General features: G+C 41.3%; 1 protein-coding gene across 4 annotated transcripts in view; it reads right to left on the reverse strand.

The window, feature by feature from the left end:
- Window positions 1-27,855, reverse strand: part of BACH2 (BTB domain and CNC homolog 2) — a 309,960-nt gene that overhangs the window by 207,672 nt on the left and 74,433 nt on the right. For 2 of the 4 annotated variants that reach the window (XM_036896821.2, XM_036896828.2), the window contains exon 2: window positions 22,621-22,731. The exons of 1 other annotated variant lie outside the window; for it this stretch is intronic. In XM_036896821.2, the coding sequence (XP_036752716.2) occupies window positions 22,621-22,629 (9 nt within the window). In that variant the 5' untranslated portion in view covers window positions 22,630-22,731. The remainder of the gene's footprint in view (window positions 1-22,620; window positions 22,732-27,855) is intronic. One more of the 4 variants, XM_036896826.2, reaches the window with a different exon arrangement.

The raw sequence follows: 27,855 nt of genomic DNA on the forward strand, positions 1-27,855 counted from the left end.
GGCCCAGATGGTTCCTCGTGGACCTCTGGAACTCTTCAAAACAACCAATTATCTTCTCATTTCCTGGCTGGAACAGTAGAGCTGGTCGATGGCTGTAGACAGAGCTTAGTTATGAGCTTTGTGGCTGATGCGGACAGCAACCCTCTGTTCATAGACATGTAATTTTAATCACCAGTGCTCTGAAATTCTTATGGATCTGTTCATCTCTGAATCAAAGACAGCTTTTTCTTCTTGAGTCAATTAAAAGTGAAAACATCTTGACAATCTCTAAACAAGCAATGCGCCTCCTTTCTCCAGGCCTGCCCCATACTGTTATTTCTATCTCGAATGCCCTTCCTCTGCTTCTCTGCCTGGGAGAGTCCTCTGCATTGTTCAAGATGCAGCTGAAATGTCACCTTTTCCCTTAAGGTTTTCCTAACTCTCCAGGCAGAACTGCTTCACCCTCTGCACGCCCACAGCGGTTAGAAGAGGCAACCCTCAGCAGTTCTCATTTTGGCTTTGATTATGGGGTTAGATGCTAATCTTCTTACTGGACTCCAAGGAGCGTGGTGTCGTATTTACCTCTATAGCATTTCTTACCCTCACCTTGCCCCAGTGGCTAGTTGTGCTGCTTGGCACATCACAGGCCTTCAATAAAATACTGTTTTCCACCATCCAGCAATTCCACTTCTAGGTACTTATCCAAAGAAAACGAAAACACCAATTTGAAGAGATATATACACCCCTGTGTTCATTGCAGCATTTACAATAGCCAAGATATGGAAGCAACCTAAGTGTCCATCGATAGATGAACAGATAAAGGAGATGTGGTACATATACACAATGGAATATTACTCATCCATAAAAATGAATGAAATCTTACCATTTGTGACAATCTGGATGGAACTAGACAGTATTATGCTAAGTGACATGTCAGAAAAAGACAAATACTGTATGATTTCACTTATATGCGGAATCTAAAAATGAAGCAAACAAAACAGAAACAGACTAATAGATACAGAAAACAAACTGTTGATTACCAGGGGTGGGGGAGGGGGGCTGGGAGTGGTGGGTGAAATAAGTTAAAGGGATTATGAAGTACAAACTTCCAGTTATAAAATATGTAAATCATGGGGATGCAATGAACAGCACAGGGAATATAGTCAATAACATAATAACAATTTTGTATGGTGACAGATGGTAACTAGACTTATTGTATGGATTATTTTTCAATATATAAAAATATCAAATCATTATGAAAAAAGATCAGTTCCATGAAACTGTGAGATTGAGAGCTTATTAATTCACAAGGTGATTGAGTAATATGTCCAATGCATAGGCAAATCAACATGCAGTCCTCTATGCACAGGACCAAGAATCCCTTGCCTTCAAATAATATGAAACTAAATCTCTTCTAGGAAAGATGATACAACTCATACAGGTGCTATCTTCATTCTTGTCCTTTCCCAACACAGCAATAGCAGGACACACGACTAAAAGTTCTGAAAACCCCTTCAGGTGTTGGCTTTAGGTGTGAAACTGCACTGGAGTGTAAAGTGTTTGTATGCGTGTGTATGTATACACATCTGTAACACCTCTTCACTAGTTCAGCACGACCTTTACCTCCGAAGCATGAGATTATTCACAGAAATACTAATGGCTCATGTTCGTATAGCCCTTTGAACATATTTGCTCTCAGAGACAGTATCTGAGCTGTTGTACAGAGCAAAGAGCAGATCAATCAACCTGATGTATGTTTACACTGACACTGATTTTTGCAGCAGCTCATGGCTGAGTTTGTCTTGACTGCATGTCCATACATGAACATGCTGACTGACTATGTCCCACGTCCCTGCTGTGAGAGGCAACCTCTTCTCGAACATACCTAATTCGAACATTTCCCTTATTATCTAGCATAAACAGATTTAAGCAAGTGTTTTAGCAAAAACTAGTAATTCTTGTCTTTAAAAGTGAGCAGTATCCCAAATAAGAGAATGGTCATTTGTTTGTCCTTCAGCTATCAATGAGAGCAGGAAAAGTATTTGGAAAATCTATCTCCTGTAATCCTTAGATTTCAGGAGGGTAAGTTCCACCAGATGAAACCGATGAGCTGAAGTAATTCATTCTACTCCACAATTCATCCTCACCAACTCGCAGGGAGATCTGTGAGATGCCTGTATTCGAGGATGTTTGGCTGAGTTCTGTTAGCTGTCAAGTTTTAATAAGCCCAGCTAGCTAGTTAATGAGTGATGGCTCGATTTCATTCCAAGACTTCACATCATCCATGAGGAATTAAGCAAGTACCTTATGGTCACCTACAGGAGGTTTCAAAGGTGACTTCGTCTAAGAGACAAAACCCAGTGTGATTTGAGGGGAAACAAATAAACAAACAACACTTAAACATAAGAGGGGGGGCAGAAGACACTTTGCGTGTCTGTGTTAGTAAAGGAAGGTGGTCAGTTTATTTTTTGTCCATGTAACTTGTAGAGCTATTTTTTCTCTTTTAGCCTGTCTTACTGAAATTATAAAGGGCTCTTATGAGTTGTTTATATGAAACCAAGTAACCCTGACCCACAGGCAAGGTATTCCTGGAACTGCTGAAATAGCAAGCAAGATAATGATGTCATTTTAGAAAGTGCCAGGCAAGAAAGCTCTGATTAACCACTGAAACATACTCAGCGGAGGTATTTGTAAATAAAATGAATGTCACTTTAACATCTCCTCTTTATCTGGGCTCCGCCTTCCTGGTATGCTGTTACTGTGAATATTTCTTCATTAGATTTCTGCATATAAAGAAGGTTGTTTGATGTATGGGTGTAACACCTTTCTTTGCAGAAAAAAAAAGTAAATGTTCACAGAGATAACGGTAAGATTCTGAACCTCAAATCCAACATCTGAATGCAATCTTACTACTTTGCATTACCTCCTCCTTCACATCTCCCCCCTGTCACTCAGCCACACTGGGCTTTCTATTCTGATGCTCATTACAAGAGGTCCGAAGAGCAGGCTCTGGGGGAAAGTGGGAGGACCAGATGAAGTTTTCTGGAAGAGATGTCTTCTGGGGTGACGAGGCAGCTCTTCTTACCACAAGGGGTGTGCCCCAGCCCCAGCGGCACACCTGTCCTTCAGGGGATGGGCAGTAGCCTCTGTCAGTCTTTGGAAACCCTTTCGGGCTCCACCTGCTTCAAGGTGCTTCAAGAAACATCAACTTAAGTTTAAAGGCGTATGAACTCAAGCAATTGTTTATCATATGGCTAAGGGGGTGACAAACAGAGTTCCTTTTGCAATGCTTGGACCAGTAGCCTCACTTCATCTGTGCACATGAATATAAACACACAGAGAATTACTAAGTGTGTTAGCTCTGTGGTGGGAGGCACGTAAGGTGAGCTCTTCAGAGATGGAAGGAGTTAAGACACTACCCAATTAGCCACCAGAAGCTGAATGTCAGCCGGTATGAATGGTATGTAGTTGGGCAGTTTTCCAAAACCCGCTCCGTGGCTGCATATCAGGAAGACTGCTATAAACAAATGTGCATGTGTGCATGGAGCCTGATAAGGCAATGAGGAAAGATAGACACGGAACAGCTACCCAGCCTGAGGAAATATGCAGAGCTGGGTGAGTTTCCACTTGAGGTGAACAATAGCTCTGTTTCGGAAACAGATACGGATGGCCTGGTGAACAGTTAGAATGATCCTTTGACTTTTTATGCATTAAATGACTGTTTCAGGGGACCGGAAGCTGGATTCTCAACTTTCAAATTATCCTAATATTGTTAACACCACTAAAATCATGTTTTAAAAAAAGTTTAAGGTAAAAACATACAGAGATACATTAAGTGAAAATAGCACAAAGCAAAATGGCACACACAGCTCTCAATTAAGTAAAACATATAGATGTATTTTAAAAGCTACATTTAAAAAATGCCACTAAAATGTTAACACTGGATAGTTCTTCTCTGGGTGATGGCATTATATGTGAGTCTTGTTTTTTCCTTATACCTCCCAGTTTTTCTAAAATGAGCCTGTATTCATTTTGTAGTCAAGAAAGACACAAGTTTTTTAATTTAAAAATTATCCTGTGGATGAACTGCTATGGAAAACCTACGGATGGGTTACCTGGGTTGAGAAAGGCTAAAAAGGCACAAAATACAATCATCCATAATGCTTGTAAGATGTTAACATGAATTTGCCTTCATGTCTACACACATTAGTGTCTTTTGTCTCATACTTAAACTCCCAGAAAGCAAAGGCTGTGTCTAATTCTGTGCAATGTTTGGCTCAATTAAGAATGCAGATAGAACATAATTTTTATGATGATTATGCAAAGGCACCTGGTATATCTTGTTCACTCCGGTAGCTAGCTTGGAAAATTCCTCAGTGTTGCTGATGCCTGAACAGGAACACAGAGTAAAAACACGCATCCTCTCTCCCCTTTTAAAACCCCCTTTTTATAAAAGCTACTTTTTATGCAGAATGTACATTCATAGAGAAGACTAGCCTTCTACCATATTTAAAGTGGAGAGCGAAACAGTACAGTAATTTTCTCTGTTCTAGCCCACTTCAGTGTTACACAGTGGATGTCAACCTAGGGATTAGCTTTGAGGTTGATTTCCATATTAATTCAATTACTGGACTTATTACTGAGTCAGCCCCTGGAATTAATATAAAGAGATACAAGAGTTTTTCCACTTAAGAAACCAAACCAAACCAAACCCAAATAAGTCAAACCAACCACTCCTATAACACTGCATACCCAACAGAGCGGCTTCCATTTACACCGTTTTCTAGCTGTAGCTCAAAGCTCTAGCGCTTCCCAGTGACTCCCCCACAATACAGGCAAGATTCCTGTAACATCTGAAGTTACTCTCAAGATGTACCATGCTGTCTGTAAACAGCAGCTTTTAGTTTTTTAGTGTAATAGCTGTAAGAAGGTACAAATGACTGTCAGTATTTGGAGCCAATATTTTTAGTAGAAATTTAAAATATAATGTATCAAATTTGGCTCAAATGAGTCAGTTCCTTTTAAGGTTATCATGAAATAGAGAGGCAAGCAAATATGAATTCCCAGGTGCTTATTAAATTGAAACAGAGAAGTCATTTTTGAGAACTTCCCCGCCCCAACACCATCACAAAGGCTAACACTGGCTGAGTGTTCACCAGATGCCGTGTGGTAAGTGTATATGGGCATCATCTAACATACTCCTCAAAGGAGCCCTGGGAAGAGGGTGTTTCTATCAGTATTTTCGAGGTGGTAGGTTTGGGCCAAGGTTAGGGAGCTTACCCAAGGTCTCTGAGCTCTGCTGTGGCACAGTTGGGATCTGAACCCATGTCTGACGGTGCCCAGGATGCAAACTTTTAACCATTAAGGACATGTTGACTTCAAAGAGCTAATGAAGTGTGAAATCGAAAGCAACGCGTAAACACAATTACACCACTTTTGAGTCCCTTGCATACGCATAGCTGGTCTTACCCTGTGTGAAGCATGTCCTATAATAGAGATTATAAATTCTGCTGACAAAAACCTCTTGAGGGAAACTACGGTCATTTACTAGAGTAATAACTCATGTCTCTTATTGAGAACATGGCAATACTGAGGCTTGGGTGTGGTCACCTGAGAGATCTGGAGGAAACCTAGAGGCAAAATTTACCGAATTTTCTATTGCACAATAGAATCTGTGGAAAGCACCCCCTAAACGGAAGTATCTGTCAAAGTAAAAATAAACCCGGTTAACAGCATCTGAAAAATATATTGTGAGTAGGATCCATAGTTCTCTCATTTGCTATGGCACATGCATATATTTAGTTTTTTGGTCCTGTTAAGAAAAGAGAAACAGAACACTTAACTTTTCAACCCAATCGACAAAACTCTAACAGGGACTGATACCCATGTTGTAGGAATGAGGCAGAGGAGGCCAGCTGAGGGCTTCGGACAGGCTCCTCCGGGGCCAATGCATGGGTCAGCGGGAGGCCAGGCCCACTGAGGCTCAGCTTTGCAGGAAAGGAGAAATCATTTGTATCTGTTCACACAGAGATAGCTCATTCCGCCCACAGTCGTAAAAGCCAGACTGACAGATGACTTGGAATGCTTACTTATCAATTTATACCAAGAAGGATAATTTCCCAGAAGAGCATAATACTGGGGCCAGATTCTTCTTTTGTCATTAAAATATTAACTGAGCGCCTGCCATGGGTCAGGATCTGTCCTAGGCACTTTCACATTAGTGATTTCATTTGACTGTCACAACAAACCTTTGAAGAATCTTTTTGTACATGTGAATGCTGAGGCGGCTGCAGCATGGAGAGGCTGAGCAACTCAGCTGAGGTCATGCGCTCGGAGGAGCAGAGCCGCTAGCCGAGCCCAGTCCCCAGTGCTGGGGCAAGAGGTCTCACTGCTGGAAAAATGTTGAGTTCAGAAGTGCTACTAGCAAGGGACCAAGTAATCCTAGATTGCTGTCGTCAAACCTATGCACTGAAAAAGTACTGGCAACATACAGTTGCCAACTGGTCTGCAATAATCAGGGACATCTATACAGTTTTTAGGCTCCCCACTCATTTTGGTGGCTGCCACACAGACCAGCAGCCAGCTACTATTTGCTGCTGATATTAACATTTTATAATTTCTAAAATGTTAAGTTTAATTAACATCATCTACAGTTATTTTGATTTTTGTTGATGGGATACCAAAAACAAATGAGTAGACAAACCATGGATTTGTCTGAACGTGGATTATCTTCTGGGAATTTTACACAGAGTTAATCTCAGCCATTTTTATGTTGACGTCGGAGAGTTTCAGTTTCAAGCAATGATATTTTTTGCCACTGTTCCTTGAAATTCAAATTTTGAGGGTGTTTGCTATTTGGTACCTGGATACTAATTTATTTATATCTATTAAAAATACATAGATAAATATACACGGTACAGAACCATGTGCTATACTGTGTACTCATTCATGACTAAAAGGGACATTGACGGTATGTACACATATCCTAGTAAACAAAGTCCAAGAACATAGTTTAAAAATATTTTATGCTACTTTTTTTCTGAAAAATAGTATAAACTGATACCATTGATACTACTGAAAAATTGATACAGTTACTTCATACCACCAATCCAACTCAGATGATTCTGAAGAGAGATTTTTAATTATTGGAAGTTTCATGATAAGTAGCTATAATAAGGATTGGCATCCTAAACTGAAAAAAAAAAAATAACAAAAGGAAGCTGTCTGTTTTTAGCATTAACAAATAAATGAAATAAAATCTGTTCCCAAAGGCTAGCTCTGAACACTGCCTCTTCTTGATTTTGAATTGTTGGCTTGACGTAAAGAATAAATCTTAATAGTGATTGTTCGTAGTAACTTTGAAGATAAACAATATTACTGTGGCCTACCATGATGACTCTCTTTTTACAAAGTTTCCAAAGAAAATAGAGCCAAGAGGCTTACATTTTAAACAGAAGTAAAGAGAGTAAATGACTGCAACATATGCACACATAGACACTTACACTGAGTCAAAAGCAGACTTTTAAGAAAAGAAAAAAAGAAATCCAATTTTTGGAGAGAAGTATTAATGTAGGCAAGCATTGTTGATTAGTTTTTTTTTTAATGCATATCTAAGCATCCAAGAAATGGTGTTTTCGTTTGTTTCAATTGAACTGGGATTTTCTGGAGAGGAGTGAATGCATGAGTAACATTCGAGAGTGGACTTCCATTAGATTCAAACCGAACAGCTGGACAGGGCATGCTACTTCAGCTTTTTTCTTTCCTACGAAAAGGAGGAGGGGATGGAGTCCTTTTCTTATTGTCCCGTCTGTTTATCTGCTGAGCAATAGGGCTCTTGCCTGGTCAGGCTGGTCAGTCTGCTGAGCCATGACACCTCTGAGAAAGCTCTCTGGCGGAACAACAGGCCCAGCACCCTGCAGATTCAACAGCAGGCCAGTGGAACCGGGAGAAACGACATCACCTCACCTCTGGGCCTTTGCTTCCTCCCAGTGGGAACCCATTTTTTAAACTGAGACTATTGTTTGGGCTCTAACATTCCAGGTGCCTGAGATTCCAAATAAGTAAGTGCTCGTTTAAATGGGTCTTTAAGTGGTTCTTTAAATTAGCATTGCAGATAAGTACCAGGAAGGTTCAAGCCTGAAAAAGATGTTCATTCATCACCAACATGACTCACTTCTAACCCACTGATGATTTCTGCTCTTCTGTTAACAGAATCTTGTCATCATTCACAAACATCTATTGAACATTTACTATACACAGAACACTCATCTTAAGAGAACAGAGAAGCAGATTTCTACAACAAAAATACCCCAAGTTTCCCTTACATGTCACACTGCAGAAAGAAGATAGAACACATTCATTTTCTCATCTCTGCTGCCCATGATAGCCTGCGCATAATATATTTACAGAAACCTAGAAGGCTAGCATCCCTACAGACTTACGAGATAATCTGGCCTACCAATTTCTTTGTGCACTAAAACCCTGGCAAATCTGCTGTAATAAGTCATGAACCATTCTCCAGAAAAATGCACAGGCACACCAAATACTGGACTCCATTCCTAGCATCTTACAGACACCTCCTGAAGCCAAACTAGGCTAAGACACCAGGCTAACAACTCTGAATGTATTCCCACAGCTTCATTGTACATACGGAGACACCGAGTTTCCAACAGGTGATGTGCTTTGGCCTCAGTCACACAGCAGAAACCATGCCCAGGGTAAATGAGATTAAACTGAAAATGACAGACACCCCTCAAGACTCTAAATCATCCTTTTCAGCAGAAGTCAGGCTTATCATGTAGCTAGGAAAGGTGAAAAGGTAAAATGCTTTGAGAAGAATATGGTTTTCTTTTATGTTAGGGTTCTAGCTGAGCTGCTCCCTGGAAAACAGGCAGGGTTTCTTTATCTTGCCCTCGGGCCAGGCCCACCCATAGTTCAAGGCTGCCTTTCTCTGCGTTTGCCTCAGCAAATCAGTAAAACCTGCACAGCCTGGACACATTCAGAAAGGGGGCAATGTGCAAGCCTGGACTAGAAACCAGTTTTCAGGAACCTAACTTGAGTTCTAAAGAACTTTAAGTTAGTCACATAATGGATGTTTAAGAGGTATTCTGAACCATAGACGGCTTATTTATTTAGGAAGTGGCAGTCTACTAAAGTGTTAGCAAGTTCTAGAAGCTTGCTTTAATGATTACATGGAACTAATTTCCAGTTACTACATTAATGGGTCCACTTGCAAATGACTTGTTCTTTCAAAAACTAAAACATTCATTCTAGGATGCTGCATTTACTTTCAGCTTAGCAAATTCATTTAACATATTCAAATTCAATTCAACAAATATTCTCCTATGAGACAATGTGACAGAATGAAAACGTGCATGGGCTGTGGAATGAAGAAGATCCAAATTCCAATAATGGATCTTCTCTACCTTGACATGTGATATTGGGCTCATTACTTCGGCATCTCTAAGCACACTCTTCTGGAAAGTGGTGATAATAGCACCAATTTCTCAAGTTGGCTATGAAACTTAGCAATACCATAGTCTATTCTAAAAAGAGCTTGTGCAGTATCCGGCAAACATCAGTCACTCAATAAAGGGGTAACAGTTAATGATTATTTATCAACTATCAACAAAGGCTCACACTTCATCCTAGACACGCCTACAAAATCTGAAACATCTCAATGAATGAGGATTTCATTCATTGTTAAAATGACTTAGACATTTGCTTTAGCTTATTTCAGCATGTTGAAAACTATAACCACCATAAAATAAAAGTCCACTGTTCAAAGGGCTGTCTTTACTAAAGTACCATGGCCAGGTTTTTGTACCACTGATGGTTTTTAAAGTCATTAGATAACAGTGTTTTAAAGAAATAAAACAGTAAAACAGCAAAAGAATAGTTTCTTTATTTTGGAACGTCATCTCTAAAAACCTAAATTAAATATTATGGTTCAGTGTTCATGTGTTTTTGCAATGCCTACCAACTTTCCTGATGGTGCCTACTCATCCTTTACAAACTATCGTATCTTTTTCATGGGAAATTTCTTACAAATACTTCGAGAAATTTTACGGTGGAAATTTTCTGAGTCCTTTTTTTAGAATAAACCTATATAACAGGCAAATCTAAATAATTTTTAGCAGTTCTAAATGTAGAGAATTCATGACTTCTTACTGTTAATTGAAAAGGAACATACAGACCAATTACTTAGTCACTTATAAAGCCCACGTTCAACTTTCAAAATAATAACTAACCTGATAGGAGAGACAAGATCTTATAATTAAATACTAAAGTCTAGCCATTTGAGATAAGCACAGCAGGTTATATAATTGTCTTCTGCACTCACAATATCCTTTTTTCCCCTCTTGGATACACATCATTTTCCCGTATTAATAGAACACGTAGCAAAAAGAGTTACTGTACTGTAAGAAATCCTAACCATAAGCTAACTTTTTGGCCTAGTGCAAAACTCCATTCATTTGGATTTCACTAGTTTCATAAGGGGAAAAAAAGTGTCCATTAATTGTAAATAAAATTCCCTGGAGACTATATTAGAGTCTTAAAGAAAACAAGACAGAAAGCCGGAGGCACTCATTTTACATTTAAGTACTTAGCATGTTAACTGAAAAGCATTCCTAGCCAGGCTAGAATGGGATTTTCAAACTTGGATACTTAGCACCTCTTTCAGTGCGCTATGATGCGCGTGCTCAGGAGCATTGGAAGACAGAGTATACACACGACACCTTTCCTCGAAAGATGGGATGGCTTGTGTCATGTGTCTGGAGCCATCCTGCACGGTTGATGCTCAGCCAGAGTTCACATTTCCCAGGCCCTTTGCGTTCAGATGGAGCTTCATGACTAGTTCTCACCAATGAAGTATCAAAAGACGTTGAGTCACTTCAGGATGAAGGAGTGACTGTGCCTTCTTCTTGTGCTTTCCTTCCCTCCCGCCAGCCAGATGCAGCCAATCAACAGTGTCAAAAGGATAGAGTCCCACCCCAATTCATACGGTGAAGCCCGAAATCCTTAGTATCTCAGAAAGTGACCTTATTGAGAAATAGGAGTTACAGGTGCAACTCGTTAAGATGAGGTCATCCTGGAATAGGGTGAGCCCGGATCCAATATGACTGGCATCTTTGTAAAAAGGGGACATTTGGACACAGGAATAGAGGGAAGACGAAGGGAAGAGGCACAGGGAGAAGAAGACTAAGACTAATTTTGTCTTAGTCAGTTTAAAATATCCCCTCACCCCTCCCACTTTTTGATATGCTTGTTATTTTTATCTACAAGCCGAGGAGAGGGGCCTGCGACACAGACCCTTTCCTCACAGCCAGAGGACAGAACCAACCCCGCTGAACTTTGATCTTGGACTTCTACTCTCCTGAACTGTGAGACAGCAGATTTGTTATTTAAGGCACGCAGTTTGGGCTCCTTTTTACAGCAGCAGATTAAGCTGGCAACTAATTTTTAAAGTGATTTTACATGGGAAAAAGGAAAACCCATGTACACATCACTAAGAGCAATGTAACATCCATGTAAATTTTAGGATGAAAAGGAACTTCAAAGAAAATTTGAGTTTACAGGAAGCTATTTTGGGGTAATTCCCCAAATCCTCCCCAGGGTACAAATGTACTCTCTTCTGCCAGTAGAAGCAGAATTTCCTCAAGAATTTAAAATAAGCCACAATGTGAACATTGCTATACAGAGTTAAATTGTGCTATAATTCACTTAAACATTTTTTAATTCAGAGGAGCATTTCTCCCAAGTGTGTGTTTTACTTGGGTACTAAGGACAAGAATACTGTAAAATGAGGTCTCAGCTTTTTCCAAAGTTCTCAATTATTATTATTTTTAATCAATCTGAAAAGGAGTCTCTGTGTAACACCCTCTGGCCTAAATATAGATGAAGAATGTACTTCCTTTATGATGGAATCAGTACACCATTTCCCACTTTTTGATATGATTGTTATTTTTATCTTGCATGATGAAAAAGTAAAAGGACAGATTTCCTAGCTAAGACAGAATTTTAATTCAAAATACCTCAAAAGCTGAGCTGGCAGCTGGGTTCTGGTGTTTATAGAAAAGCTGGGATGATTCAGCCTGATCTCTGAGCTCAATTTAGATCACAGCATCTGGATTCAAAACACATGTGAGATGTGGCAGAGCAGGTTTCCAGGTCATAACTGATCCGAGAGAGGGAGACGGGAGACCACTCACCCCAATTCCAAACAGAGAAAGCGCCTGAGGGAAAGAGAAACCTCCTGTAAACCTCTAAGGTATCTGGAAGACCTGGTCACAATCGGCCCAGATCATCAGCACTTCCTGCAGCCGGAAGGTGCTGGGGAGGCCGAGGGTAAGGCGGTGGGGGATGACACTGCATGGTCCCCTAGTCAGCTTTGTCTTACTCAGTTTAAAATATCCCCTCACCAAAGACTTCTTCCCTGAAGCAGCTATTGTTCAGATTAAACTACGGGAATCTAGTAAATGGAAAACCTCAGAGAGCGCATGATTCCTGGTAAGATCTGTGCTTAACCTGGCTTTGTTTCAAAGAGAAAAAACTGGGGTAATGGAAGGGAAAAAAATTTTAATGCCTTTTTTCCTTGGTGAGAAGAAATCATAGCCATAGTTACTATAATATAGGCTACATGCTGAAATCTAAAAGAAGGGGGACAAATACAGCACAAAATCTTCCCAGCCCAATTTTATTTCCATTCGAATTCACCTTGCACCTGCTTCAATTTTTCTTGGATGTGATCTATCCAGAATGTTGGTAATTTTGCAGCTATGGATTTTATGTGCAAGAAAAAAATATGTCCTGTCCCCTGCTGCTTTTCCTCTTCTTCCCCTCCGAGGTCCCTCCTGTCTCTCTTTCTTATCTCTTTGTTGGGAATGTCAGCGCTGTCAGTGTCACTGTCTGACATGATCCGTGTTTCTGACATTACACCAAGAAGCAGACAGAGGGCAACGAGAGCGGGTGGAGGGGCCTGGAGTCAGGATGCGCAGCCATTTAGACAAGTCCACGGAGAAAAGGAGCCCCATCTCCTTTCTCGGAGGTTCGTTTATTACAGGGCAACTTATAAATCACCCAGGATTTTTCTCATTTATCCAATTAGTCCATTTTCCTACTCCCGTGGAGATCCCTGAGGTGTGGATCTCTTTTGTGAGATCAAAGTCAGTGACCCCCCCATAACAGATAAGACAGAACTGGTGATTCAGCAGATTCTAGGGCTGCGAAGCATAATAATCGAGAAGATAGCACCAGTCCATTCTGAGTATCGATTCGCTGCACTTTGTCACTCTAATGATGTTATCTCATTAAAAGAGATAAATGCCCCACTGTTCTTCCAAGAGCATCTGCTCCTTACTCTTCTCTCTTTTTCAACAGCTCGGCTCTCAGCAGCAGCACATTAAAATCAAATTGAAACCCAACACAAGGCGTGGCGACAGCGCTACTTACTGAGGCTTCTTTTTAATTGCTTTTTCCTACTCTGGACCCCCTTCCTGCTCCCCCACCCCCAACAGTCATCCATAGAAACAAGCAACAGAAAGAGAACCAGATGCACAAAGTAATCACAATAGGAAGCATTTACTGAGTTTCTGTTACGTGGGGCCGCCACGGCATCAACATCTAGCTTCTGCGACCACGATCTTGCACATAAGTGCAACCAACCGTCTTGCCTGCAAATGAAGAAATGAGGTTTGATGACAAGGTATTCATCCAACATCACACAGTTCACGGCAGGCTGAGCCACGATTTGAAAAAGAGTCCCTCCGATGCAAGTCCTTTTTTTGAATCCCCATTTTCATTCATGGAACAAATAAATAAATGTGACTGCAACTTGACTGGAATAGGTGAAAAAATGTGAAAGAAGGTGGCAGTGATTCTCTCCAGCCTGCTAACACCCAGGAACACAATGCCATAGGCGGCGCAATGGTTTTGTTTCAACAGATTTCTTATTAAATAAAAAAGGTAGCAATTTTCCATAATGAATGTTTTATACATTATTCCTTTGTGTATCAGGCCTCTAAAGTACACACTATTAAAGTCTATTAAAGTCTGTATTTAGCAGCATTACTAATGTGCCTTTGGGGAAATTATTACAATGAAACAGCATCAGTCTTTCACAAAATTCCAATTGTTTAATATTCGCTTCTGATCTTCAGTACACACGTCTATTTTTAGCTATAATCAGACCTCATCCGAAATGCCATAATCCCAGCCTAGAGCTGTCACAACAAATTGTTTATGGGTTGAATTTAAGAAATAACAAGAGATGCAACATTGCTAATTTCACCCAACGGTTTTTTTTTCCCCATAACTCTTTGCTGTTTTCCTACTGTTCTAATTAACAGGTGCTCCTTGATCACTAAGACATGTGATGACATTTTACCTCTCTGGCTAGGGTTAGTTATCTTAATTAATTGCTTATATTTATATCTACTTGAGACTAGCCTCTCAGGATAATGCCACTTTATTAAACTCTGGGGGTGGTGAGAAGTCACAAAACTATTTCATAAAAAAAAAAAAGGAAAAACCAAATAAACAAACCAGAAGAACATATAAGCTGTGATTAGTGAAACTAAATGTTTTCATTTAAACCTAAACATTGTCATTTATGAGACTTAGAAATGTGTCTTCTAAACATTAACTGAGGAATTTCTGCAAATTATGTAGCTAGATAGGCATCTCTCCTCTATCCAGTACATTTATTAATTTTATCATATGTCATGAGGCTTTTAAAAATGAAGCCAATGATGCACATATATTCAAAAGCACAATGTTCTCTGAAAATATCTTGAAAACAGCGTTAGGCTTATTTTACAATGATAAAAGATAATAGGAAGCTGGAATTAATACCAGCAAAGAGCTGTGCAATATAAGACTTCTATATCACAAAAAGGGAGGGGAAAACAGCGATGTAAAGTATTAGGTATTCTAATGAGATGGTTGGAAGTAATGTCTCAGTTACGTATTTCCCCTTATACACAGCAATCCCACTGTTTGAGATGTTATATTTGCAAAAATTAGGCAAATCAAGTTGACTGTTAATATTCTGCAGATGGACAAGCCACAGATCAAGTAACTAAATAGTCATGTTTCCAATCACTAATTAACTAAATAGGATGTAACTTAATTGTACCCATTAAAGCCTACTAATTGAGAGAAAAAGGGCAGAGTCGAGGACTTGTAAGACAGAAGCATTCCTCTGTGTGATTCACAAAGGCCAGAATCCACTAGCCTCTTTGTTACAGAGGCCCCTGTCCGCCACTAGCATCAAAGAAAAGAGGTCACAGCACACATCACGTGGTCAGAGGGATCGTCTAATTAGGCTGTGGGCTTCTGTGTGCTTAGTTCAATGTGGTGATGCAGAAGAAGAACCCACCAGTTCAAGTCAACACTCAATTAAGCTTCACATGAAGGCTGGCACGGGGCAGTCTGTCAATTTTTTTTTAAAAGCACAATTTGTTTTAATCAAGAACATCCTAAGCACTCTTCTTTAAATCCTCGAGAAATAAGGATGAACAAGAATTCCAATGTGTGTAAAGTGCCTCCAAAAAACGTGGGGCTGTGCATCTTTTTTCCTTCACGTGAAACCTGTTTTATGGTCAGTAGCCACATTTCAAAGAGCTTATCATAATTCAAAACTAGGCCTCTCAGACTTGAAATTCTACCACAGCCATGTCTAAACATGTCCCTTCTAGCTTGGGGGCCACTGTTGGCTTAAACCAAAAGCCCAGCCTTTCTACTCAGCAGCCTTCATTGACCCCCTACCTGTTCAGATTCTCCTTCATCTTTTCTGACGCGATTGGGAACTGTTAAGTCAGGCCACTGCCACCTTCCCCCTCAAGCCAAGGCACTGCCACCTCCACATGAACGCTGCAGTGGGTGCGCACCGTCTCGGGGCTGAAGTGAACTGCCAGGTGCCCCGGCGCAAGTAGTTACTGGACATTCAAATTCTCTGCAGAGGAAGGTTCAGACTTTGAACTTAAGCCCTGGACCACGAAGACTGCTCCTTGGAGAGGCAGGGAGGCACCAATCCCGGCTCCACCACGCGCTGCTCTGAGGGTCAGACGCCAGCTGCACACTGAGGGAGAGAGCAAGTGAACTGTCTCCTGAGCAAGCAGAAGGCAGAGGCTTGGGACCAAAATGGAGGATTGATGTTCCCACAATACGAAGGGCTGCATAGAGATGATTCTGTTTGACCTAGGAAGCCATGCTCAAATAGCACGTATGTGTTTTATGTGTACTGACACATACAAACAAGTTTTATGCATGCACACATTTTAAAGACAAGCAAAAACATACTGTTGACTCTTTTAAATCTGTGTTCCCCCTAATTCATACCAAATCGACCATCTACCAGATTACATTTATTTTACACTTTCACTTCTATACCTCTCAGAGGGAATTACAGTCCTGTTTTCTTCCTAAAAATTCAGCGAACTACCCAGTGCTATGCACATAGAAGAGAATGGAGGTTAATTTCACCAGGCCCATACTCCATACATTTAGCAGAATTTGATGCACATGTAACACAGGTGGCTACACTGCCTTGCGCCATCAGTGTTCCATTTAGCCCCCAAAACTAAAGATGAAGTTTTAAAAATAAGGACTAAGGGCAGTTTTTCCTCAAAGATGTAGAAGGTGAAACAGATGTGCTATTCCATCCAGGGCACTCGCTGCTCAGTGCCCAGGTCCAGCTTCTTAGACTAAGGACTGCCTCGTATGGGACACTGGCACAGCCTTGCTCAGTGGTTCTCAAACTCCTGCCTCAGGACATGCTTAAAAATTATTGCAGACCCCAAAGAGCCTTTGTTTATGCCAGATATTTCTATCAATGTTTGCCATATTAAAAATAAAAGCAGACATTTTTGGAACATGAAAACACACACATATCCCAACAGCCATTGCAGGGAAAATGTCATTGTGTGTCATGTAGCCTCTCGAAAAACAGTACTGTATACTTGAGAGAGAGTGGAAAAAGCAAAAATGTGGTAGTATTATTATGAAAATAGTTTTGAACTTGCAGTGGTTTCAGGGGTTCCCAAACCACATTCTGAGAACCACTGGTGTAAATTCATGCACATCAGCAATGTCACGAACAACTAAAATGAAGAAATGACACATACTGAGTAAAAGTTATAATTGCCATTTAAAATTTTTGAGTCACTGAAATCAAAGGATAGTATTTTTTTCTAGAGCATTTCTCTACCATTAGTAAAAACCATGAGTATGTTAAAATGCTCCTTCTGGGTAATGTCAAAAAGAGTGACTCCCAAGTTCAAATCTTTGTTTTAACCAATGACTCTCTCTTCTTTGTCCACTAAATAGCTTCATCTAGTTGTACCTCAAATGCAAAACAGCTAAAACATTATTTATTTTACCATGCTTGTTTTCTGATGTTACTCACAGATACAAATACTCATTGTAGGAAACTTCGAAAAATACAGAAACATATTTTTTAAAATGAGAAACAAATGCATCCATGTACCGAGCCTCTGAGAAAAACGTTGCCAACATTCTGCGCATTATCCTTCCAATCTTTTTATCATGTATTTAAAAAAAATATAGTGAAGTTCATATCTTAAAGATAATTTGTGTCTTATCTTAAGGTACTATTTTTAATATGAAAGAAAGCACATTCCTAAAGAAAAATTTAGAACATACAAGCAAGAAGATGTGCTCCATTATTTTGATGTGTATTCTGCAATCTGTTCTTCTCTGGGCAGACACATCCCTTTTAAAAAAAAATGACATGATGATTCAACAGCACATATTGTCATGGAACTTCCCTTCCTCCCACTTTATTTAGAACATCATTTTATGTCATTAAATATTCCTCCTTGGTATTTATATTACATGGCTGTACCATGGTTGTTACCTTTTAAAAATTACTCTTGTTACAGTATGTGATAAACATCTTAAATTTTTATACACATCCATGGTAATTTTCTTTTGAGTAAGTGTTCTAGAAATGTAATTTCTGAGTCAAAAGGTACATTTTTGAGGCTTTGAGACACGTTAAGTCCCCCTGAGAAATAAGTTCTTTCATTAACTGTGTATGAGAGAGCTGGATCACCTCATTCTCTCCTTCCCTGAGTAAGTTTTATAAACCCTTACCAGTTGCTAGGGAGAAAATGCCATCTCATCATTTTAGTTTGCATTTCGTTGGTAATTGTAAGGGTTGAACATTTTCTTCTATGTTATTTATTGGTCATATTTCTTCCTTTGTTGGTTTTATGTTTCTGTTCCATGCCCATTTTCTAGAGTAACCATGCTTGTTAATTTGTAAGAACTCTTACTAAATGAGCTAAGTTACCTCACTCTCACATATAGTGTAAATATTGTCCTGGCTTGTCTTCTTTTAGGAGAGTTCAGAATGTCCTTTGATGGAAAGAAATCTTGAGGTTTTACATAGTCAAACGCATTCTCTTCCTTTATAATTTCTGACACTAGAAATTAATAAAGCCCTTCTTATTCCACTTAATTTTTTATTTGAATTTTCTTCCATGTCAGTAGTTTCCAAAGTGGAAGATATTTCTTCAAAGTCTGCCATGAGAGGGATTTGACAGCAGAGATGTTAAACAGAGACTGGTCATTTGGTGAAATCATCAAGAATGGCCTAGAAAGGGGAGAGGAGCCTTTCATATGCTTATTATTTACCAATCCTCATCCTACTCCTAGTAGCTCTGCTAACTTGCTCTTCCAGTGAAAGCAGCTTAAAATGGAAAAAGTTTTAACATTAGGTTTATGTTAAAATATTAAACCTATGGGAGGAATGACTCTCCTCACCTTGGCCAGAGTGGAGGCTTTGGATGGCAAAGACCTTTGTTTTGTTCACTGATGTAATAATGCAAGCAAAGTGTGTGGAACACAGTATGTACTTGATAAATAGGTGTTGGAGAAGTTGATGTTTAATCAAGCAGTTATGAGTATGCCAGGTGGAGAACCAGGGGTAATGAATTTTGAACTCCATTGTTTCATACTAAGGAGGTACAAAGTAAGAAAAATCTAAATGAAGGCAGAAACCTAATTTCAGCTTTCCTTTTTAGTTGACTGTAGAGATATTGATCTGAGTAAAGGTGAAACTGTCTCAAACCTGGCACAATAGGATATTGTGCTGAACACTGGAAAATATTCAGAGAAAAAGTCTGTTGGGCAAGAGTGGCATCTACCCACCGAGAGAGATAAGAGACACTACTTCACTTCATTTGATGCTATGGCACTTGTCCAAAGTAATAACAATCAGATCTGCCTTTATTTGAACACAACAAAGAAGAAACAGTTCTCAAGAAGATTCATTTTCACTCTGGGAGAAGAGGGGGGGGGGGCAGTCTGTATAATACAGAAAAATTAGTTATTTTTCAACCAGACGGAGAGTCTGCATAAATTCAAGGCAGAGAACAGCATGTGACACGCCTTCACGAAAACGACAGTCATGAAGCAAAGAGTTTAGGATCGTAACTCCAATGTTGCCGCTGGGAGTGGAGCTCCGTTTCTCTTTTCTCCCAGCACGAATGTACCAGCGTGCTCGCTGTCTGAGGGCTGGAACTGCACCCGCTGCCCGTGCATCCCCAGGCCCTAGCACAGACAGAAGCTCAAGAATCTGAGAAACAAGGCTCTCCTCGGTGGACAGCAGTTCGCTGACTATCAGGTTAGCCCTGTTAAATTACTCAAACTGCCAAACCTTTGTCAGTGTAGAACCTCTATCTGCTCAATATTCTGACATGCTAACAGCGATGTAAGTTTCTAAAGGGTTTACCAGAAGCAGAAGAAAAGATGGGGAGGAAAAAGCTCACCTGTGCATGGATATTTTAAACTCTGTTAGAGAGCAGCCTTTGGAAAATCCCCTATTTGGTTCTGTTTTCTGACCTGTCCCTGCCTTTTCACAATGATCTTGGGGCACAAGCCATAGCATTGAAAAGCTTTAGCCTTTTAGTTCTTGTTCCTTCCTGCCGTGAGCCCCGTTCTGTCTTCTCTGCACTCCTGCCGTGTCTACTTTTTGGTCTCTGTGTTGTTACTTGGGTACAATAGCAACTTCTCTACTCTCCATTCCATCTTTCAACTTGTGTCAAGTTCCTCACTTTTTTCTCTGAGGGTGTAGGGAGTTGGGGGGAGTCAGCAAGATTATATTTAACATAGAAAATGGGACATCTGGATATAAAATGAAAATATATGTTCAATTAAATGGAAGTTTAAAAAAATGTCCTATGGGGGCCATTCCTGTTTTTCTAGAGGTACAGTCTCTTGTTGACCCAGAAGAGAGCTGGCAGTGCCTAACTGTGATCCGAACCGCCCTGGTGCTTCCCAGGAACACCACCTGACCCTGGAATGCTATGGCCACCCTCCATCCTGACGCCTCCCTAACTCAAGTGTCCTATAAAGGAGCTGGGGTTTGGGGCTTTGGAAGCTGGCCTGAACAGTGTATCCCCAAGGAAGTGCAAAACACACAATTCACGCATATCCAACTTTCTAGGAACAAATCTACTTAGAAAATTGATCATACACAAAAATACAGCCGATATTCTAACTTGCATATCCCAAGAGATGAGTCTAGTTTTATTTATGCTGAGATCTGTTTCCTCCCAGAGGGTGACCCATATTTCGTCTTATGCCAGGAAAACCCTAAGAAGAATGCTGACCTGTGGAGGTTACACATCATGCTTAATTACTACTTTAAATTAAAATAACATAAAATAAAGCATTCACTGGGCCACTCAGGCAGAACCTAACTTCTCAAGCAACAGACACACCTACTGAGACAATGAAATTTCTAAGGAGTCTGGTTCCCAGCTGTGAGTCAAAAGCCAACCCAGGACATCAGACCTTGAGCTGCCCTGGAGAAACGCAGGGCAGAGCTGTCACAGCACACTGGGCCTGCCTGTCAGAGATCTCCCCGGAGGCGTGTGGGCCCTGCAGCCCACCAAACTCTACATAACAGAAGCCAAGGTCTGCAGTGACCACATGGATGGATCTCCCCTCCCCGTCCTCCCCTCCTTCCTGGGGCAGAATACCTGTCCACTTTCCTGTATTCCAGAAGCTCACTTCTTAAAAAAGACTGCTTAAAAGTAAGTACCGAAGCCAGAGGGGGGGAAAAGTCAGCACAAGGTTTCCTTGTCTTTGGCTTGGCTCAGCCACATGGAAGTTTCTCAAAAAACAATTGCTAAGTTTTTCCTGGTCTCTTCCAATGGGATAAAACAGCCACCCCTGAGAAGGCTAAACAAGTGGACGTGAGAAAACAAAGGAAAAAAATCACTCCCAGAAAGGGGTTCTCAGTAAAAGAATCTCAACAAGCTAAGTGGGCTTACTAAAGCCTAGGGACCCCCCCCATACCATCTAAAACCGCCCCCCGGCTCTGACACGAGCCAGAGAGAATGCAATCATTTACCTCTTCTTGCAGGCCTCTGGAAGCGTCTCGCCCATTTTAAATCCTTCGCTGGCTCTCAGAATCAGACCCTTATATCTCCTTCTTGGGCTCATCTCTGCCATCTCCCACCAGGGCAGCAATGCCTTGACCAGGGGCACTTTTGTCCCCCCACAGGGACATTGGCCAATGTGTGCAGACATTTTTGGTTGTCACAAATGAAGTGGGAGATGGAGAATGCTACTAACATCTTCCAAATGCAGAAGACAGCCTCTCACCTCAAAGGATGACCTGGCCGAAATGGCACCAGGGTTGAGGCTGAGAAACCCTGTGCCAGCCATACCACACTCACATTCTCTAAACACGCCAGACTTTCTCACAGGCTTTTGGGCCTAAACACAGCCTGTTTCCTTCACCTGGACTGCCCTGCCCTGCTTCTATGTCCAGGAAATGACCATTTGTCATCTGTGATCCATTCAAAATGTCAGCTCCTCTATCCTGTCCTTTCCAGATCCCCCAAAGTTGGATGCTCCTTCTGAGCTTCCGGAGCTTCTGTGCATACCTCGTTAAAGCACTAGCCACCTGGCCCTAAATCGTCTGTCAAGACCTAAGCTTCGCCATTGTTTCTCCCTGGAGAGAATCAGTCGCTGGGAATCAATTGCTGCTTGCTGAATCCATCAGGGAATGAATGGGGATGTTGCAGATGCACCTAGGACTCTCTCGCAGAATGCTGAAGGGACAACTTTGTCCCTAACATCAAAATAACAGCAAATATTTATCGAATGCTCATAACGTGGAGAGGTACTCTATTAAGTCCTGACGCATATATGAACTTACTTCACCAATACAACAACCCTATGAGGCAAGTACCATTATCATCAGCATTTTAAAGATGGGGAAAGTGAGGCGCAGAGAAGTTAAGCCATTTGCCTAAGGCCATTAAAGCTAGCATCTGGAAGAACTGATACTTAAACCCAGGGATTCTGGCTCCAGAGCCTCAATCTTCCAATATCCATGCCAAGGCAATTAAACTGACAACTGATAGTTGGGCCACCGAGAGGCCTCTGACAAACACAAACGACACCTCCAGAAGACCACATAGCCACAGATTGGCCACCAGCTTCTGTGATACTGCCTGCAAACACATAATTCTCCAACCTCCGGATTGCTTCTAGCAGGAGGAGCAACTTCCTTACACCGTGGAAAGACATTACGTGCCCAGGAAAAATCACGGTACCATAAAGAAGACACAGAGGCTGAGTCACGGAAGTACCTCTTACCTTGTTCATGCTGCAGGAACTGGAGTGAGGGATCAGACATGTCACAATGAGGCAGCTCCTGGAGTTTCTCCTCGTTCCTATAAACCTCTCTTCCCAAAGTAGACAGCTGTACTGCAAACACAAAGAGGGACCCCATCAGCTGATGCTCAGGAAGATACACAGCAGTCCTATGTCCACTGGAGCTTTCTGCCATGCGGGCCATGCTTCATGCCTGTGCTGTCTGGTATGGTGACCTAGCCACATGGGGCTACTAGGCCCTTGAAATGAAGCTAGTGCAACAGAGGGCTTGAATTTTAAATTTTATGTGATTTGAATTAACTTTAAATGCAAATAGCTATGTGTGGTTGGTAGTACAGGGAGAGAGAGTCAAATCAAGGGTGTCTTGAGGCTACAGGCACTGGGCATGCCAGTGACCAAGGGAAAATCTGGGTATTACGTGCTCAGAGTGACTGCAGATATACAGGGACAAGAACACTCATTCATTCAATTACTTTTTTTGAGTATTTATTAGGGCTGGTTATGGAGCACACAGTGATCAAGATATCAGTTATTCAAGAGTTTCTGGTTGGTGTCTTTAGGAAGGGAAAGGGTCCTGCATGTGAGTAGCACTTACTGGGGGCCAGACCTCAGTGCCCTTCCTGTTGCCCACAAGAACAAAGGGACAGGAATTTGCCGGAGACTGACACACCACTGTCAGGGCTTACTAGACAGACCTTCCACAGAACTCCATGGGAGGCAGTGTAGGGAACGCTGGTTAGTTTTGCATGGGCCAAATGAGATGATCCAACATTGCCTCAAATGGAATAAGGGTCCATGTTTCTATCCATGCTATTGCTTCTTTACGAGTACTTTTTGATTCATTTGAATTATATTTTAGGGTCAAACAGTTATTGTACAGTCCCAGGTTTCTTAATTTGTGAAACATTAAGGAAAAATGAAAAATATCTTCAACCGCTTAATTCGACTTGTAGCCTTTTCCGTTGAAAGGTGTTTATGGGTGGATTTGAGAGAACAAAACATCATGAGGTTCCTGATAATCACCTTTTCTCTGTATTACTTTTTCAGATTGCACTAGGAAGGATTTATATAGCCGAACCTTTCCTTAAAGACGGAAATGAAAGGTTTAAATGGAACCACAGTGCTTTAAAAGTATGTATTATTTTTAATTATAATATAATAACAATCTAGAAAGTGCTCAATCAGAAAAGGAAAAAGTACTTATAATCCCACTATCCTACCACAGTCACCTTTGGTTCTCAGCAATCAGCCTTTGTCTGTTGGACAATGATTCAAGGCTTTGGCACATCTGCTGAGCTGAGGTCACAGAGAAGTCCAAGGCTGTGTTCCCCATATTAGCATCTTTCAGCATTAAAAAAAAAATGATTTTTGTACTTTATATTTTCAAAAGATAAATTCCTACTCTACATGCATTACTCTTCAGTGAATACAATATTATTAAATTCCCTTTATAAATCAAGATGATAGGGAAAGGAAATTGCAGATCACGCTCTGGCTGCTTGAGACACAGACTCCAAAGAAAATACCACATTCACTAACCGCAATAACACATTTTAATGATGCACAACATGGAGAGACCCTAGCACTCTGACTTTGCAACCTAAATACATCCAAACACCTCCTTATGTACATGATGCCTGGGTAATCATTGCTTCAAAGTCAAGAAAAGCCATCATCTAATTCTAACCGATTTTACAGTGACTCAAAGAAAATTATGCATACAACTTTTACTCTTTGAATTTCCAGAAGCAGATGCAAATGAATTTCCGAGTTTTAAAGCAGAACTCCATACGTGTTTCCTTTTTAATGTACGTATTCAGTCCGTTTAAAAACCATGGCCAGTACTTAACTAGGAAGCTTGCCCAAATGCCTGGCGGAGATGCCTGATGCCACAATGCCATTCAAATGTACACACTGATATCAACACAGGAAAGGTGGCACAGCAAGATAATAATAAACAGACAAGGACTCTTGGACACAATTTTCCCAAGGAAATTCCACCCAACTCCAATCATGCCCCAGGCCCCATTCCCTCCCCACAGTCTGCACCAAACTAGTTAGGGATCCGCCCCTGCACCTCCACCACCACCGCAAGTATTTTACATCAATTTCACATATGTTGGTTCCACAACAAAGTCAGAATAAAAACTCCTGAGGCAAATATTAGTCACATAGTCAGTTCTTAATAAATATTATGACGGGGTTTTTTTCTTTGCTCTCACTCACAGAGCCTAGGATGACATGTACTCTTAACATCGGATCTGAAAAACAATGGGGATGATCCTTGCAGAGACTCTGGGTTTTTTTAGCAAAAAGGAAAATTGTTTAAGGTGCAGGATTACACATATTTTTAAAGACATTGTTAAGAATATCTTACGGCTGTATAGTGCTCCAAACTGTACAACACACTTTAATATTGATACTGTCATTTAGTGCTAATATCAATCTGAATGGTAGTTTTTCTAATTAGAAAACTAGATGCAGAGAGGATAAAGAGTTCTTATTAGTCATGCTATGGTAGGCAGTAGAGCCTGGGCTAGAAGTGACTTCAAGATACTGTTGAATTAAACTATGTAAAAAGACCACGAATAAAAAAAAAACCTAGCTAGATTTATCATGGTGGTCACTTTGCAATGTACTAAATGTTTAATCACTATATTCCGTACATTTGAACCTATTATAATGTCAATTACACTGCAATAAAATAACTCCCCACTCCCACCCCCACCAATAAACACACACACACAGCAAAATTACTATTAACAGAAAACATCTCAGCGAACAGATGACAGTTTTAGAAATTAGGTCAGTTCGCTTCTGGACAGCAGCAAAAAGGCTGGCCTGGACTTGTTTATCAAATACTTAAATCTCCTTGGAAATAGAACCCAGTTGTTTTACAGCCAGTTCCGTTTATGAAGAAGCTTAAGAGAAATCCACAGCTTCAAGGAAGACAGTGCACCTTAAATACAGAGCAGCAGGCCAGCAGATACCTGAGCCGCCATGGTGGAATTAAGGGAGTTTTCTTTCTTATTCTATTTCCAACGTTTCCTTTTCATCATTCAAGAAGTTGGGTTCTTCTGATGCGAAACAGAAAGAAAGTACGGACACCTAAAGGCCCCTGGAGAAAGCCAATCCCAGAGGCCAACAGGTGACTTCCACTCAGTGGACCCTAATGGAATTGGTTGGATGGGCAATAAAGCCTGTGGTCAACCTTAGGCATCTAAAAGGTCAATGAAACGTAATTCATTTTTCCACATGGGTAGAAGTGTGGGTAGGCAGGGAAGTGGGCCAAGGGAAGCATAAGAAGCGCAGAGAGAAAACGTAAAGCAAAGGGGGGACAGGCTACAATGCCAAGAGAAGACAAAGAGACAGGTGAGCAGACAGGCAGACACCCAGCGCCAGGTTCAGTGCTGCAGCCAAGTGCCCCTCACCAGCAGAGGGGACCGAGGGAGTCAGGCTCCTGGTGACAATGCCACGTCTTAGGGCTCCTCTAGGATTACAGACTCCCATGGCCTGGGTTTTAGCAAGTAGGAGTTGGAGAAAAGTTAAGACCGGGCCTACCTGTTTCACCACTATTTATTTCCCATCCACCTCCACCTACCACAGAGAAAAGTCTATTCTGCCTGGATGACTGATAATGTGGTATAGAGTTATGGTGAGAACAGCATAGGCCAATTTTATTCTATTCTCATTAGTCTAAAGAGAAGCTTAAACAGGTCAAAGGCTGTTGTTTGCGTGTTGCGCCATTTTTTGGCCCTTAAAAATGCAACTAATACTTACTGCCCATACAGAACGCAGTATGACGAGGTGGGCTCTCCCCCCACTGCGACTCCCCCCACGCCCTTCCGAGACAGTCCTTCTGGAAGCTTTCTGTCATAAAACTCAAAGCTGAGCAGCTCAGGCTCTCCTGTGGGAAAAAGAACAGCGAGGAGGAAGCAGGTCACCCCTCCCATGGTAAAGGCCCCACTGGCTTTTAGATACAATGCACCCTGAGGTCAGCCTGTAGAATGGCCTCTGGCCCCTCCTCTCCCTACCCCGGAATCCAGCAGCCTAAAAGCAGAAGGCCAGAGCACAAGGACCCGGGAACTTGTGGGGAAGGAGTAAATGAAGTAATAAAAAGATGAGCAGGCTTTGGAAAGAATAGGAGACAAGCAAGCCGATAAGAGTCTAAAGGAAATTCTCTAAATCTAAGACTTAAGAGCTTGGGACAGAAGAGCCAAGTATTCCTAACATTCTACACTGTGTTTTTCTTGTTTGGAGTAATCCATGTGTGCATGAAATGAAGCCTTGACAACAGTCAATTGTAATCCTGTGCAAGACTGGATAAATGCAAGACCACTGTATACAGACAGTCCAATCCCTGCCTTTCACAATAAAGGACATGGTGCTGGGATTAAAGGATCCCAGGGTAAAGCAAAACAGATCCTTGTTCCCTACCCCAAATGCATACACAACTCTCAAGTGCCTGGCTTCTCGTGGTTTCTTCCTAAGAAGCAGAGCAGAGGCCCCTGGGGAACTTTCTGCCAGTCTCTCTCCATCCTCAAAGTTACAGCAGACATGTGGGGTGGGTTCTCAGGACCACTGTGTCTGCCACCGCCACACTGAGGAAGCAAACAACATAACATGATTTTGCCCCAAGAAGCTGGAGAAGGTTGACTGTTCTGCTTCTGCCCCAGTGCCCTGCCTTCACAGCGTGGCATGGAAAACGTGCAACCCAAGCCAGAAGCATGACAGCCTCTTCCCATCAAGTATCGTCAGACCTGCCTTCTTTCCCAAGGACAGGTCAGGCAAACTGAAAATTAATATTCTGAAATTTTACTCAGCACATGAGCTATGGTTCAAAAGGAAATTGTGATAGGGAAGAGAAACGAGAGGACTATAAACTAGAAAGCATAGAGACACTGCTGGTAACATAAAAAATCCTGCCCTGAGAGTCAGATGGGGAGTAGGAGAATGCCAAGTGGGTACGGTGTCCACTGCCTCCCCACAACCACTTCTGGCACACGTGCTGGGGCTTTCTCGCACCTAGTCAAACATCTAGCATTCAGGATATCTACGTTTAGAGTCAGGGCTATCCCTCCATAAAAGGTCAGTTTTAGTCTCCCCATGGTTTCAGTATCTTAATAAAGGCACGATATGGAAGAACTCCCAAGAGGGTACGCGCTGAGCCTACTTCTCTCGCCCGAGTGACTATCCAAACCGGGGGATGCAAATTCA

This window comes from Manis pentadactyla, chromosome 12 (assembly GCF_030020395.1).
Source record: "Manis pentadactyla isolate mManPen7 chromosome 12, mManPen7.hap1, whole genome shotgun sequence".
Taxonomy (NCBI): domain Eukaryota; kingdom Metazoa; phylum Chordata; class Mammalia; order Pholidota; family Manidae; genus Manis; species Manis pentadactyla.